Source organism: Pleurodeles waltl, chromosome 9 (genome assembly GCF_031143425.1).
Source record: "Pleurodeles waltl isolate 20211129_DDA chromosome 9, aPleWal1.hap1.20221129, whole genome shotgun sequence".
NCBI lineage: Eukaryota > Metazoa > Chordata > Amphibia > Caudata > Salamandridae > Pleurodeles > Pleurodeles waltl.
Window position 1 is genome coordinate 37582581 of NC_090448.1, and position 17354 is coordinate 37599934.

General features: G+C 48.8%; 1 protein-coding gene across 2 annotated transcripts in view; it reads left to right on the forward strand.

Moving 5' to 3' along the window:
* The window catches only part of NCKIPSD (NCK interacting protein with SH3 domain), a 328023-nt gene that overhangs the window by 139785 nt on the left and 170884 nt on the right, over nt 1–17354 (forward strand). For both annotated transcript variants that reach the window (XM_069206217.1, XM_069206218.1), the window contains exon 5: nt 802–1400. In XM_069206217.1, the coding sequence (XP_069062318.1) occupies nt 802–1400 (599 nt within the window). The remainder of the gene's footprint in view (nt 1–801; nt 1401–17354) is intronic.

Sequence of the window (17354 nt, forward strand, 5' to 3'; positions counted from 1 at the left end):
AATCTTTGTGATACCCAAGTCATCAGCAATCTGTCAAGCCTTACTTCCCAGGCCCAGCTCTCCCCGTGCTGCTTCATCGCTTTTCCTCCGGTCTTCTCTTTGCTTTTTCCCTCGGGTTTTGTGTGCCTTCTCTTTGCTTTTCCCTGGTTTTTACTGCTTTGTCCTGGCTTTTCCCTCGGGTTTTCTGTGCCTTCTCTGTGCTTTTCACTCATTTTCCCTGCTTTCTCGTTGTTTATCCCTGGTACTCCTGCATGCCGCCTGTTATTTCCCACCTCTTGCCTAGCCCCGCCCACCACCTCCCATCGCCCCTCCCTCCTGGGCCTACTTAATGGGGGCCGCAGCGTGACCCCATGGAGCAGGGCCCAGGCCCAGCTCTCCCCGTGCTGCTGCCTCGCTCTTGCTCCCGTCTTCTCCTTGCTTTTTCACCACTTTGAGACCCTCACGGGTGAGTTGCTGCGCTTTATAAATCCTTGATTGAGTGATTGATTGACCTGATACCTTTCTCCATACATATCTTAACAAGGCTTTATTAATCTGGCCTTTTATGCCTAGAGTAAGAACTCTATGGACTTTTGCATGACAGTGTTCTGCAAATAGCCTGCACCAGCGGCTGATGGGGGAAAAAACCAAAGATCCTGTTCGAGGCTGTGCGCTTGGGCTGTTTTCATACTGTGAATTTCAACTCTGCTAATCTTACAATATGCACACTTACTTGCAAATTGATTTCAGCGTGCACCATGTTTTCAGGCTTTGAAGGCCATAATTGCCATTAAACCATGTTTGCTATTAATTTTGTTCCAGATCGGACTGAGGTCACCACCACCAGACCAGTTTCCCGTGCCTCTTCCGTGAGTACAGCTTCCCTGGATACCTTGCACACCGGTTCATCCAACTCCTGTGTTACAACTGCCCTGTCCACCCCCAGCAACACGCCTCCCCCGGTGCCAAGTAGGAGTATTCACACTACGATATCCCGCCCACTGGACCCAAGCCCGTCTGGGACAGTGGAACAGAGCGGAGTGGTAAACTCCTCTCAGACAAAGAGGGCTGCGCCCATGGCCCCTGTTGCGTCTGAAACTCAGAACTTGACTCCCAATAACACGCAAACCAAGAAGGTAGCCCCAGTGCCTTCCACCGGGTTAGAAGCCTTTGACTCTTTGAATCATGATTGCAAAAAGAAGGCGGCGGCCAACATGTCGCCATTGAAAGCCAGACCTGCGTCGGTGCTGGTCCCCAAAACGCTGGGGGCGGAACTGATGGAGCTGGTGCGCAAGAACACAAACCTGAGCTACGAGTTGTCTCGCGTGGCCATCGGAGTGGTGGTCGGGCACATTCAGAGCTCCATCCCCGAAACTTCTGAAATCATGGAGCAGATTCTCATCTCGCTGGTAGAGAGCAAGGTAAGGACACTGTCTTTAAATATGTTGGCTGAGTATCCAACAGCAAGGCCTAGTGGTGAGCAGGACACTGGGTGTCAGCTCACAGATGTACTCATTGCTTCTTGGAGACTATGGTATTTGCTATGTTATTTCACACATTTGTATGGCTGAAGTATTGCAGTAAAGAGGTTCAAGCAACATCATATGAGGGTTTGTTTAAATACTTAACTAGTCCTATGGTTCATTCTCTGTAATTTCTTCCCATATGTTTTGTTTTAATCCATTGTCTCTTGGAATTGGTTTGAAATACCTTAAGGCTCTTCCTTGAGGGATCACACATTACATATGGTGATCTGTCTTCTTTCGTCTCCACCCAATTTTTTTGTATATTATTAGATTCAGAAATCTTAGTATCTTTACTTCTGTTCAGTCCTAAAGCCCTTCAGTTGTTGTTCTTATTGGTTTGTGTGGCGAATGCCCCTAAATTGTCACACGGACTAAAACTTTGTACTGCGTGTCTTTGTTCATCACTCGGTGTAGTTTGCGACTTTAAGACCTGTTGTCATGACTCCTTAGTGAGGGAGGTTCCAGTCTTTCTCTGAACTTCCCTTCTTGAAAGGGTATGAAAAGGTTTAGATAATTCAAAAATGGTACCACAAATCCTCTAAAGGGATTTGGAGTTCGGTGGAGTGAGCCTCGTTTGGCTCTGTAGCTTGAAGATGTTCTATACAACATCCTTTTCAAGAGTCGGTGCTGCCCACCTGGATGTGCCTGTTAAGTATATGACATCAAATATTAGGGTGTGAATATACCAAGTCTTGTTAATGAATGCATTTGTGATTCCTGTAGGTTCTGGATTCAGTTGTTTGCTTTCTTACAGTATTCATTGACACTTAAAATACCAGGAGAATATTTCATATGTCACAGTGTTGTATGACGGAAATCAATCAAAAACCTATTGAGGTTTGAGTGGTAACTTATTGAGTGGTATCAGATGAGTTTATTTCACAGCTAACATCTCAATAAGACTTTTAGATTTTATTGCTATTTCTAAATTAGTTTGAGAACTTTATTGTGTGGAGTTCTTAACTTTAATGTTTACTGGCACTGCCTGAACTTAACATGCATTTCTAAGGGTGACTGCCATGGCTACCGTGTGCTGAGCAGAGATACTCCTAGAACTGTGTTGTGACCTGACCAGAATCTGTTCATGAAGTTGGCACCTCCCAAAGTAATAACCAAGTTTCTACCATCCAAAGTCCCTGCATCCTTTTGGCACAGAGAGGTTGAGTGTAATGTAAGGGTGGGGAGACACTTTGTCTCCTGAGCCCTGTGCCACTTCGCCAGGGACTATGAAAAATGACGAGAAGGTTCAAAGGTGACAAGGAGATTGATAGCGACACTGATGAACCAGCATTGGCAAAGCCAGTAGGTCGCTCCATTACAAGTGCTGTTGGCTTTGCCAATGTGTATTAGCCATGTTGAACACCAGCGTGGCTGCTGTACAGCATGGCTAAAAGTTTGGGGCGTGGAGTGGAGTCTAGTTGAGCAGAGGCGCATAGAGTGTTGTGGTGTAGAGGGCCAGAGTGTTGTGGAGTAGAGGGGCACAGGGTTTTGTATAGTGGAGTAGAGGGGCAAGTGTGGTGTAGAGTGCAGTATAGGGGCATAGTGTCGTGGAGTTGATTGGCATAATGTGGCGTAAAGGGGCATAGAGTGTTATGGCATAATGCCATGGCATAGAGGGGCACAGTGTTGTGGAGTAGAGGGCCCCATTGGTATGGTGTAGAGTAGAGGGGCACAGTGTTGTGTATAGTGGTGTAGTGCAATTGAGGGGCATAATGTTATGGCATAAAGGGGTGTAAAGGGGCATACAGTGTTATGGCATAAAGCCATGGCATAATGGGGCATAGAGTGTAGCGTAGATTGGAGTAGAGGGGCACAGTATTGTGTACAGTGGAGTAGAGGAGCATAGTGTTGTGTGGAGTAGAGGGGCATAGTGTAGTGGAATAGAGCGGCATAATGTTGTGGCGTAAATGGGCATACAGTGTTATGGCATAAAGCCATGGCATAATGGGGCATAAAGTGTAGCGTAGATTGGAGTAGAGGGGCACAGTGTTGTGGTGTACAGTGGAGTAGAGGGGCATAGTGTTGTGTGGAGTAGAGGGGCATAGTGTTGTGTGGAGTAGAGGGGCATAGTGTTGTGGAGTAGAGGGGCATAATGTTGTGGCATAAAGTGGTGTAAAGGGGCATAGAGTGTTATGGCATAATGCAATGGCACAGAGTGTTGTAGCATAGAGGGGAGTAGAGAGGCATAGTGTTGTAGCGTGGAGGACATAGTGTTGTGGCGTAAAGGGTAATAGAGGGGCACAGAGTGTTGTAGTGTAGAGTGAAATGGGGGCATAATGTGGTATAGAGTGGAGTAGACGGGCATAGTGTCATTGCCATAGTGTTGTGGCATAAAGAGGAGATGGGGTCATTGATTGTCGTGGAGTAGAGGGGCATAGATTGTCGTGGCATACAGTGGAGTGGAGGGACATAGAGTTGTGGCATGGGATGGAGTAGAGGGGCATAGAGTGTGGTATGAGGGGCATATTGTGTTGTGGCGTAGAGGGGCATAGAGTCGTGGCATAGGGTGGAGTAAAGGGGCATAGCGTGTGGCGTAGACAGGCATAGAGTGCCATAGCGTAGAGTGGACTAGAGGGGCATATTGTGTTTTGGCGTAAAGTGGAATAGAGGGGCATAGAGTGTTGTGGAGTAGAGGGGAATAGGGTGTCATGGAAGAGAGGGGCATAGAGTGTTGTGGAATAGAGGGGCATACAGTGTTGTGGAGTAGAGGGACAGAGTAGAGGGGCATAGAGTGTGATGGAATAGAGGGGCATAGAGTGTGATGGAATAGAGGGGCATAGAGTGTGATGGAATAGAGGGGCATAGAGTGTGATGGAAGAGAGGGGCATAGAGTGTGATGGAAGAGAGGTGCATAGAGTGTGATGGAAGAGAGGGGCATAGAGTGTGATGGAAGAGAGGGGCATAGAGTGTGATGGAAGAGAGGGGCATAGAGTGTGATGGAATAGAGGGGCATAGAGTGTGATGGAATAGAGGGGCATAGAGTGTGATGGAATAGAGGGGCATAGAGTGTGATGGAATAGAGGTGCATAGAGTGTGATGGAATAGAGGTGCATAGAGTGTGATGGAAGAGAGGGGCATAGAGTGTCGTGGAGCAGAGGGGCAGAGAGTGTCGTGGAGCAGAGGGGCAGAGTAGAGGGGCAGAGAGGGACAGAGTAGAGGAGCAGAGAGTGTCGTGGAGGAGAGGGGCAGAGAGTGTCGTGGAGGAGAGGGGCAGAGAGTGTCGTGGAGGAGAGGGGCAGAGAGTGTCGTGGAGGAGAGGGGCAGAGAGTGTCGTGGAGGAGAGGGTCGGAGAGTGTCGTGGAAGAGAGGGTCGGAGAGTGTCGTGGAAGAGAGGGTCGGAGAGTGTCCTGGAAGAGAGGGTCAGAGAGTGTCCTGGAAGAGAGGGTCCGAGAGGGTCCTGGAAGAGAGGGTCCGAGAGGGTCGTGGAGCAGAGGGTCCGAGAGGGTCGTGGAGCAGAGGGTCCGAGAGTGTCGTGGAGCAGAGGGTCCGAGAGTGTCGTGGAGCAGAGGGTCCGAGAGTGTCGTGGAGGAGAGGGGCAGAGTGTCGTGGAGGAGAGGGGCAGAGTAGAGGGGCAGAGAGGGGCAGAGTAGAGGGGCAGAGAGGGGCAGAGTAGAGGGGCAGAGAGGGACAGAGTAGAGGGGCAGAGAGGGACAGAGTAGAGGGACAGAGTAGAGGGGCAGAGAGTGTCGTGGAGGAGAGGGGCAGAGAGTGTCGTGGAGGAGAGGGGCAGAGAGTGTCGTGGAGGACAGGGGCAGAGAGTGTCGTGGAGGACAGGGGCAGAGAGTGTCGTGGAGGACAGGGGCAGAGAGTGTCGTGGAGGACAGGGGCAGAGAGTGTCGTGGAGGAGAGGGGCAGAGAAGAGGGGCAGAGAGGGGCAGAGTAGAGGGGCAGAGAGGGGCAGAGTAGAGGGGCAGAGAGGGACAGAGTAGAGGGGCAGAGAGGGACAGAATAGAGGGGCAGAGAGTATTGTGGAGTATAGGGGCAGAGAGTGTTGTGGAGTAGAGGGGCAGAGAGTGTTGTGGAGTAGAGGGGCAGAGAGTGTTGTGGAGTAGAGGGGCAGAGAGTGTTGTGGAGTATAGGGGCAGAGAGTGTTGTGGAGTATAGGGGCAGAGAGTGTTGTGGAGTAGAGGGGCAGAAGCAGTGTTGTGGAGTAGAGGGGCAGAAGCAGTGTTGTGGAGTAGAGGGGCAGAAGCAGTGTTGTGAAGTAGATGGACAGAGTAGAGGGGCATAGAGTATTGTGGAGTAGAGGGGCATAGTGTGTCGTGGCGTAGAGGGGAATAGAGAGGCACAGAGTATTGTGGCATACAGTGGAGTAGAGGGGCACAGTGTTGTGGAGGGGCACATAGCGTTGTGGCTTAGAGAGGCACAGAGTGTTGTGACGTAGACTAGAGTAAAGTGTGGCAGACTGGAGAGATGTGAAGTAGAGAGTAAAGATGAGTGTGGTAGGGGGCCATGGAGTATGGTAGAGTCAGAGAGTGGAGTGTCATAGGTACAGTGTGGTAGGAAGTCATAGTGGAGAGAGTGCAGTGTTGTGGAGTGGCACATAATGGAATGACACAGTGGTGTAGCTTTGATGGGGGAGTAAAGTGTTGTGTAGTGGAGTGGTGTAGCATTATGTGGAGTAAAGTTTTATAGCGTGGAGTGGCGTAGCATGGAGTAAAGTGGTACAGAATGTCATACAACGGAGTGTCAGAGAGTACCATAATGTGGAGCAGAGTATTGCAGATTGTAGTGTTGTAGAGTGGAATAGCATAGAGTGAAGTGTCATAGAATATCATGGAGTAGAGTGGAATGGAGTAGGCTGGAGTGGAGTTGAGTGGCCCAGTATGGAGTAGAGTGGCCTTGAGTGGAATGGAGTAGGGTGCCCTAGAGTGAAGTGGTGTGGAGTAAAGTGGCGTAGCATAGAGGGGAGTAGAGTGTTGTAGAGTGGAGTATGCCTGTTGCAGCAGCACAATACCATTAAAAACAACACATTTTCAGTTGAAATGACCATTACGTTTGTACAGACATGCAGTTACTGATAAAACTATACAACGCACAAACCATAGTGTGTGAAAACGGCTTTACTAGGAGTATTGATTTGTTTTGATTGTATTAAAATATTTGTTTCCACCAATCTTCATAATTACAAAAAAAGGGCTTCATTTGTTCTTTCGGAATTCTGGTATATTCTGAAATATTTGCATAGTTAGTTACAGAAATGTAAATTTTGTTGGGTGCTATCAAAAATAACATCGTACAGCTTCTCCTCTCACATGGGTACCCAGCTGGGTTTTCACTTAAATCCTCTCACTAAAGAAAAGTAAAAACCAAGCTCCCTCAAAGACAGAATCTGACATTTGGCCTCTATCTCTGAATTCACAACATATGTGACAAGATAAGAACAACATTTAAAGACCTATTTACAGAAATCAAGCATTTGCTGAAGAATATAAGGAGCGATGTTAAACTGGTGATGCTCCATGGGAGGGACAAAGACATGCTGGACAGCCTAAAACAAATAAAGCCAGCAAATAGAAAGCAAGCAAATATGAGTTACAAACCACAAAGCCAATGGTAAACAATGGGCTGAATGCATTTCCAGGGGAAGCTTTTCAGAATGTCTCCAAGATGTCTTTGCTTCGACCTACACATGGTGTGAGACTGGCTTCAGGGAAGGAAGCCGAGCAACGTGTGAGCGCTCCACTGTTGTTACTAGCAAGTGTTCACTGCAACCTTTTAGTCCTTATTCAGTGATCCTCCCAGTGAAATTTGTCTCACAACAAGCGCAGGTGTGAGGGGCCATGCAATATGTTAGCGTATTAGAAATTTTGACAGTGGGTGAACACTTAAAGGCACTGACGAGTGTTCATAGAACACCCATTTGTCACAGCATGGGTGAAGGTCTGCAGGTCGAAAACCACAACATACTTAGATATTTTCACCTGAACATAAAGCAAGATCTTGAAGATCAGAATCTGGGTTGAAGGAACCCTAAGTCACTGTAAAGGTAGACCTGCTGTGGTCGTCTCCAGATTGAGCTATAATTCAGGAAGTTCTGTACAGGAATATTAATGAGCAGCTCGTGGGCCGAACAAGAACCTCTTCCCCTGGCACACTGTTCTTCACAACAGACATCTTATCTTGGAGGATCTTGGTCACAGAGTTTGGAATTCGCGCAATAAGTAAGATTTTAATTGCCTGCAGTCAGTCTGTGGTTGTTAAAGGAGGCTGCAAAACCATCTACGTGGCCGTACAGTGCACAATGCTTTATTAGCGGTGCCTGGTGAGAGGATGGTGCCTCACTCCTGTGAGGTCGTTTTCATCTTTTGCTTGTGTAGTCTTCGTGTGACTGAGAAATGGTATTCCTATTTACAGATGTCCCTCCCCTTTGCAGTAATGTTTTTCAAGCTTCCCTCCAATTGGGTGCTCAGTGATTTCGTTGGTGCACCACATGTGGTAAGGTAGATGTTGTGGATCATCGTGGACCCGCTGGCAGAGCCCATTTAAGGCTACTCCATCTATGGGAAGGTCACTGAGCAAACCACCAGAGTCCAGGGGTTGCTAAGGCAGTGCACCTCATAGTTGCCTCCACCCAAAACCAACATCCAACACCTCCTGCAGTTGAGATGAAGATACAGGAAACAAACCAGCGCTGCAGTCATAAGACATTCTTGCGAGATCACTCTCGGGCCCACTGTGCCACCGGATTCAAGCTAGCCTGGCTGATGAAGGGTGATACCCCGAAATAGGTCCCAGGAGGCTTGTTTCCTGTCCAGGGAGGACCTGGCCTGTCGGTTTGGGCTGGACTGTTCCCATGAGGAGCAGGGTCAAGACTGGAGTGGCATGGAGGGCAAAAAAAAACAATGGATTGGGTTGCATCCTGAGCGATGGCCAATGGCTGAGATTAATTCAAGCTTTCCCTCCATCACCTTGTTTTTGCATTTGCAGCCGTTGAAGCAACCACGAGTGCAGGTGGTACTGGGTGCAGTTTATATGTCCATCACTGAAGCACGCAAGGCATGCCCAGTTTCTTGGAAACACGTGTTGTCCTGTAGTAGAAGGTATGGTTCTTCAGTCCAGGCACATAATGCTTCGTGGTCACCGTATCTCTTCCTGCTCTAGCATGGCTACAGCAAAGTTTGACGTTTTTACGTAAATAGGCCTCCTTGAGATTAAGGCTGGAAACAAGTTTCATTGTAGTTCATTTACAAGTGTTCCGAGCTGAAGAGGCCATACATTAACCCACGGGCCTTGCTTGGTCCTTCTTACCCCCTGCTGGTTGAGCCGTTCCACTTTTTTGCACAGAGGGACTCCCAGGCTGTTTGCCTCATCTTGCATCGGACTTTCACATGGACTAAGCCATTATTTTCCCCATTTTCTTTTCTCGATCACCATCTGAACAATCACTTCTTTGATGCCAAGAAGCTTTATCTTTCTGGATATATGGAAAACAAGCATTGGCAAAGCTAGCAGGGCACACACATAACAGTGAGGAGTTGAACTATTGGCATTACCAATGACTTATTATGTTTCAGGAGACACAGCGGGATTCTTCGAATGGTTTGCCTTTTAAAAAAGCATTTTTTTTTATTATTTTTTTTTAAATTGGTGTGCGGACTGAAGCGCTCAGAGAGGAAAAAATAACCAGGAACAGTAAAAGTGTTAGCACTGCAAACAAATCTGCGACGAAGTAAGGATTGCGCTAATGTGCAATAAAGTGGGCAGTAAGAACCTAAAGCACGTCAGCCAAAGGGGCTCCCCCTGAGCCCACCCTCTCTGTACGACTTCTTAAGGCATATGTAAAATATTGCTAACACGAAGTCTGATCCACTGTCTAGCCGGACCTAAATAAAAGGGGCCTTCAAATCTCCCAAAGAGCATCCGACGTATCCCTGGGGGGAGGGGGGGGGGGGGGGCAGCGGGTGTAATGTTGCGACACCCCCCCCCCCGTCTATTGTAAAGTGCCCTTGGTTGGGAGCTAGATTCGTGCTCCTTGAGGCACAGAAGTTGGTCAGCCTGCCCGTAAAGTGGCTGAGCGCCCATACAAAGTTGGGTTCCTCGGTCAGCCGCCGTCTTTGTTTGCGCCCCAAGATGCTGATGGTGTAACGAGGGGTCCCTCTGGGAAGTGATGCTCACGGTGAACGTGTATATAATATCTGCTTCCGGGGGCCTTGGGGGTTTACCCTCCGTGTAAAATGTCAGATTTACAGGGAAACTACTGAACGTACACGTTGGTACAGGGGAGTGGGGGTTCCCTATTTTCAGTTCAGCTTTACGCATGTCTGCTGGTGCACACTCCTCGTCTCGCGGGGGCCTGCTCTTTAAATAGATTATCCCTGTAAAAATGTCTCCAGCAGTAATTTGTATAATTATGTAACATCCCCCATTGTGCGGGGAGAATTCGCTCATTAGTGAACATTTTTTTTCCGAGAAGGCTTCCGTGGAAGTCTCATAAATTAAATTAAGGGTCTCTCGCAGCAGCCGCGATGATGGGACTCTGGTGGCAAAGGTGCCCGTGAAGCAGCCATTTTAAAAGGGACGCCCGCTGTGCAGAGAGATAACCTGCCTCTGTCTAGAGCCTGGGTACTTACAAACATTTCCCCAGGGGCCGCACTGTTTGGTCTGTGATGTGACCGAGGGCCGCATTGATGCAAGCAGCGGTCAGTGGGCTGGGGTTGGGGAGGGGTAGTGGTAAAGTGGTTGTAGGTTAAGTGAAGCGTATACATCTAGTGTCTGGATTGCGCAATGTGAAACCAGAAACTTGGGTATAAATCCCAGCTTCTCCACTTAACCAAATTGTGTGATCCTAGGCAAATGTTTGACTTCACTTTACCTCCTTTGTATTCATCATCACATATAAGAACCTTGAAATACGTCTTCAGAATTTATGCTGCATAATACCTTCTGTGTCTGATTTAATAAAATATCATGTTGTTCATGTATAATAGAAACCCAGCCCTCCCAAAGAGTTCACATAACAATCAGCTTGCCTCTTAGTTCACAGTTCACATTGTTGTCAGGGTGTGGTGGGGAAGGGGGATGAAACTTTCTACATTTATGTTTGAAAACTATCACTCTAAAAATACTTCTCAATGCAGTGATATAATTGTGTGTACTAAGGTAAAATGGTTTTGCAGGTTAATTATATGCACTTTTTTGAATTGCAAACAGATCATACTTTTATATTTTTGCTGCATGTTGTCTTTAATAATGAAGGTGTTTCTAAAGTTGAGTTCCAGAACACCCTAGTTACTCCCTTTTCATTTAGCCTCCAATTAAGTGCTTAACAATTTTTAGTGCAGGCACCAAGTCGAATAAACAGCAGCACAGTGCTGCTGTTGACCTGGGGGCCGCATGTAAATGTCAGGAGGGCCGCATGCGGCCCCCGGGCCGTACTTTGAGTATCACTGATCTAGAACGTTCCCTGGCTTGATGATGTCATTTCAGGCATACCGTGAATCATACACCAGGGGGCGCTTTAAACATCATGCTTCAAAACCATACCTGTATGTGCCTGCGCGCCACTCCTCGGGGAGGGAACTTACGCTTAGTGGCATCAGTGCGCTATACAGATGAGAATACCAACCATAGGGGTTCTAGAACGTTCCCTGGTTTGATGATGCCCGCTGGGTTTCCAGATCTACTGTAACATCATAGACCAGGGGGCTGCATTAAACATCATCCTTCAGTACATTGCTCTGCCTCCCGTGGCTCCACCCTCTAAGTAGAGCCCTTTCCCTGGCTCCCCTGAACTCCTGACCCCTGTCAGGCGTTCGAGGTCCTCCTCCACCCGCAGACTTCTGCCATGTGCCTCATCCCTGGCGTCTAGTGGGAGAGATCTGCTCTCCGACTAGCCTACCTTCTGCTTCTCTCCTCCTTTTGCTTTGCTTTGCTCTGCCTCACTTCTGCCCCTTAGTGCTCCTTTTCCTCGTTTTTCTTTCGCTCCGCTCTCTCTCACTTTCGCTCCCCCCTTCTCCCTCTCCCCTGCTGCCCCTTTTTCGGCACTGCCCCTTTTTCGGCACTGCCCCTTTTTTGACGCTGTGTTTCGTCCCCCTTCCGCCTCCCAGCTGTCCTCCCCCCACCTCCCTACTTAATGGCAATCGCTATGAGGCTGCGAGCGGACTTGTGCATCGGGTGTGCCCCTGACAACCACCAACACCATAGATTCACCTCTGACCAACTCCCTGCACTCCTGCACCCCCATCAACAACAACAACACCATCGAAATCATGAACACCATCCACTCCGGCTCTCCATCTGACCCCTGTCCTCACCACATCCTCAACAAAGCAAGCTCCGTCATCGCACCCCAACTATGGGAGATCATCAACAGCTCCTTCGAGTCCGCCACCTTTCCAGAGCTGGAAACACGCAGAGATCAACGCCCTCCTCAAAAAACCCAAGGCAGACCCAAAGGACCTCAAGAACCTCCGGCCTATCTCCCTGCTCCCCTTTCCGGCAAAAGTCATCGAGAAGGCTGTCAACAGACAACTAACCTGCTACCTTGAGAAAAAACGCACCCTGGACCCTTCCCAATCCGGGTTCCGCAGCAACCACAGCACTGAAACCGCCCTCATTGCTGCCACCGACGACATCAGAACCATACTGGACAGCGGCGAAACCATGGCCCTCATCCTCCTGGACCTCTCGGCTGCATTCAACACCGCCTGCCACCACCCCCTACGCTCAAGCCTCAGCAATGATGGAATCTGCGATAGAGCCCTGGACTGGGTCACCTACTTTCTCAGCGGCAGAACCCAGAGAGTCCGCCTCCCCCCATTCTGCTCAGAGGCCACCGAAATCATCTGCGGCGTATCCCAGGGTTCGTCCCTCAGCCCGACCCTCTTCAATGTCTACATGGCCCCGCTAGCTAACATAGCCCGATCCCACAACTTCAACATCATCTCATACGCCGACGACACCCAGCTGATCCTCTCCCTCACCAAGGACTCCGCCAAGACCTACCGCCATGAAGGAATGAAGGCCATCGCCGAATGGATGAAAAGCAGCTGCCTCAAACTCAATTCCGAGAAGACAGAAGTCCTCATCTTCGGCTCCACCCCCTCCGCATGGGATGACTCCTGGTGGCCTGCCTCTCTCGGAACCACTCCGACTCCCACCGACCATGCACGCAACCTAGGATTCATCCTGGACCCCTCACTATCCATGACCCAGCAAGTCAATGCCATCTTCTCCTCCTCCTTCAACACCCTCCGCATGCTCCGAAAGATCTACAAATGGATACCCTCTGAAACCAGAAGAACAGTCACCCAAGCCCTCGTAAGCAGCAAACTAGACTACGGAAATGCATCTACGCAGGAACCACGGCCAAACTCCAGAAGAGGCTGCAACGCATCCAGAACACCTCTGCACACCTCATCCTGGACATCCCCCACCACTGCCACATCACAGACCACCTGAAAAACCTGCACTGGCTCCCAGTCAACAAGAGAATCACCTTCAAACACCTCATCCACGCTCACAAAGTACTGCACAACACCAGACCAGAATACCTCAACAGACGACTCTCCTACACTCCGACCCGGCATCTCCACTCCACCGACCTCGCCCTCGCAACCGTCCTACGCGTCCGCAGAACTAAAACCGTCTGTAGATCATTCTCGCACCTCGCCGCCAAAACGTGGAACACTCCTTCCACCCACCTGCGCCAGACCAAAGACCTCCTTACCTTCAGGAAACTTCTCAAGATCTGGCTGTTCGAGTAGTAGCAGCACCTTTCCTCCAAAACCCCCCTCCCGCCCTCTTCTCCCCCTCTCCCCTTTTCTCCTCCCTCCCCTCAGCACATTTAAAATCCTCACGGGTGAGTAGTGCGCTTTACAAATTCCTGATTGATTGATTGAAACCCATACTTGCATGTCCCTACGTGCCATTCCTCAGGGAGGGAGCTAGCGCTTAGTGGCACCAGTGCGCTATAAAGATGAGAAAGCCAACAATAGACGTTCTTTGATTTGATGATGTTAGCTTGTGCTTCCAGACCTACTGTGACATCACACACACTGGGGGGCGCTTGAAACAGCATCCTTCAAACCCATACATGTATGTCCCTGCGCTGTATTCCTCGGGTAGGGAGCTAGCGCTTAGTGCCATCAGTGCGATATATATATGAAAATACCCATAACAGGCTTTCTAGAACGTTCCTTGGTTTGATGATGTCAGCTTGAACGCCCAGACCTACTTTGAGATCACTCAACAGGGGACCGCTTTAAACGTCCTCTTTTAAAACCCATACATGGATGTGCCTACGCGCTATTCCTCGGGTAGGGAGTTAGCGCTTAGTGGCATCAGTGCGCTATATACATGAAAATACGAACAATGGGTGTTCTAGAACGTTCCTTGGTTTGATGATGTGAGCTTGGGCTTGCAAATCTACTGTGATATCATTTACCAGAGGATTGCTTTAAACAGGATCCTTCAGACCTATACATGCGTGTGCCTGCGCGCATACTGGGAGGGAGCTACGCTTAGTGGCGTCGGTGCGCTATAAAGATGAGAATACCAATAGTCGGCGTTCTGGAACGTTCCTTGGTTTTATGATGTCATGCTGGGTTTCGAGACCCAGTGTGACATAATTCACGGGAGGAAGGGGGTTGTATGTAGCGCTTTAAACATAATCCTTCAAACCGTACATGGCTGTGCCTGCGCACCACTCCTCAGGAAAAGAACCAGCGCTTAGTGGCATCAGTGCGCTTCATATATGAAAATACCAACAATAGGCGTTCTGGAACGTTCCTTGGTTTGATGATGTCATGCTGGGCTTCCAGACCGACTGTGACATCATACACGGGGGGGCGCATTAAACATAATCATTCAAACCCGTACTTTCACGTTCCTGCCATTCCCTGGGTATGGAACCAGCGCTTAGCGGCGTCAGTGCGCTATGTATGTATGAAAATACAAGCTGTAGGCGTTCTAGAACGCGCCTTGGTTTGATGATGTGAGCTTGGGCTTTCAGACCTACTGTGACATCACTCACCGAGTTGCCCTTTGACCCCTTCTGTGACTGTGTACATGTGCAGAGAAGTGGGGCGCACACACGCCCATTAAGTTACTTGTAGCCAGAACCCACACATTGATAATGGCCCCCGGGCCCCCGAAATGTATCCGAGCGGATGGAAGCCGGAGGATGCTGCGAGGTCCGCGTTCAGTGCCCTGGCAGGAAACAGGCCTGTGATGCCAGGCGGTACCCTGAAAGTGGTGCCTCCGGGCACCAGAGACGCGTACCCAGCCCTGCCGGACGCGCGTTCGTCGGTGGTTTATGGGTCTGTTTAGGAACAGTCTGTGGTTTAAATTACGAACACGGAGACGTATGTTACAGAAACAGGGCTTCTGTCGAGCAGGATTTATTGCCGGGGAGTGAAGTTGTGAAAAGCAATACATCTGCCAGGGTCGCTTAGCGCTTGAAGAAATAATTACTTTTATTACGCGGCGCCTGTAAACAGAAGTGTGTGTCTGTGTGTGTGTGTGTCTGTGTGTGTGTGTGTCTGTGTGTGTGTCTGTGTGTGTGTCTGTCTGTCTGTGTGTGTGCGCGCGCGCGCGTCCGCGCCTGTGGACCGATGGTTCTGTGTGTGTCTGTGGAGATGGCACTGCGTGTGTGTGTGTCTCTGCGTCTGTGGCGATGGCAGTGTGTGTCTTTGGACCGATGATCAATATATTTTCTAATGATCAAATCTACACATGCATATTTTCTCGTGCTAAAATAGTTATAAATATTTTCCAGGAGTACTATTACCTGGTCTATTTCTGTGAATTCAGGAAAGCCATAATTTTGCACTAATGCAAAGACAAATACCATGGGTGCACTTTTGTGACTTTCTTTAAGAACTGGCTTACGCTCTGTCCATCTATTGACTGGCTTTACCATGAGGGTTAGCATTCTGCTCTTCCACAGGAAGCATATTGGCACACAAAGTGCTTTTGTTTAGTGCTGGGAACTACTGTGGCAATGTGTGCTTTTTGAGACCAACATTTTTTTTGCTTTTTGCCTGTGTTGGTTACAATAGTGAGTCCTATCTGCTCCAACAGCAATAATGTTTTACAAAAGCAATGTCAAAACAAAACACTTGTTGACAAAATCAAAACATTGACCACCAACGTTGGATCGGTTGTGCCAATGCTTGATTATTTTCATGTTTCCCATGTTCTTGTTGATTCTGGTTAGTGATTTTCCATTATGATTTTTTTTCGGAAATACTAGCATGCATTAACATACTTACTAAATGATGCTTCAAAGAAATGGTACCTACAATTTCACAGTAATTTAGCAAAACATTTTTTTCCTACTTGCATCTTTAATCTGAGCATTTTATTTTGAAAGCAAAGAATCATCGATGTTGCTTGCAAGCTTCTGCAAATATTTGCACGTTCTGGAAACGTCATACGTCGAACATGTGGGTAAACATTTTTAGGTCGAGCATAGCAGCGCACGTGCGCTGTTTTCCCAATGTCTTGGTATGTATCTGGGCTTTTAACATTGCCCACCTCATGCCCATCACTACCACTCGTTTGTGGGCTTGCCTTTCAAAAATCCTTTGATGACATCTGCTTTACGTTTGTCCCTCCTTGGGGCGGTTTTCTTACCGCCTTGGCTATTGCCCCTGTTACATGGCTAATTGCACTTTTACCAATAAGTTTGACTGCAAGCGAACTTCATTTTCCTTTTGTGTCTCTCCTTATCGCTGATGCTCATGGCGGGCGTGGCACTGTGAATAGGCTCACTTATGTGAAACTGTTTTACTTTTGATTTTCAAGTTACGTGGCGCGAAAAGTCTGGTTAGGAGTTTATAACGCTAATAGCTCTAACTCGAGCAAATGCAGAACACATTGCATTGCAAATGCTTGTTTTTACTGGAACCACTGTCAGTAGTGTGAGCTTACATTTATTTAGAGTGCTCACCCTAATAATAAAGGCTTTGCATTAATGAACGATAAATACAAGTTCGAACAGCATTAACATATGGACACAAATATTACCTCAACTGCAAACAGTACTCTTCCCGGTAAACTGGCAGCCAAAGCGTTTGTGCTACAGGGAGTTGGGACTACTTGTCCCAAGGACAAAATAAAATTGACAACTTGTTGTCCTTGATCCTAAATATGTCCTGTTCGTCGGGCTAAAGGAATTCCACACCCCTGTGTGTGTATGCCTGTGGAACGATGGTACTGTGTGTGTGTGTGTGTGTGTGCATGTGGACCGATGACACTGCGTGTGCCTGTCGACCGATGGCAGTGTTTGTGTGCGTGTGCCTGTGGAGGGATGGCAATGTGTGTGTGCGCGTGCCTGTGGACCAGTGGTACTGTGAGTCTGCCTATGGACCAATGGTACTGTGTGTGTGCGCGTCTGTGGACAGATAGTACTATGTGTGTGCCTGTGGACCGATGGCTCTGTGCGTGTGTGCCTGTGGACCAATGGCACGGTGTGTGCCTGTGGACAACGATATCAACATCACCAACCTAATCGACAACCTCGGCCTCAAGCAACTTGTCACGTCGCCCACCTACACCGCAGGACACACACTCGACCCCATCTTCTCAGCCAGCAACCACGTCTCCTTCAGCCACACCACTGAACTCCTCTGGACCGACCATGGCTGCATCCATTTCTCCTTTCAGAAGATGGTCACTCACCACCTCACCACTAACCCCCCCCCCCCCCCCCCCCTGCCGCTACTGGTACAGAATCTCAACAGAACAGCTGATCTCCACCCTCACCCAGGCACCTCCTCCCAAGACCCAGGACCCCAGCACAGCTGCCACCCACCTGCATAAATGGATAGAAGACTGCGTCAACACCCTCGCACCACTCAAACAACCCTCAGATACCCACCTCAGACCCAAGGCCAGCTGGTT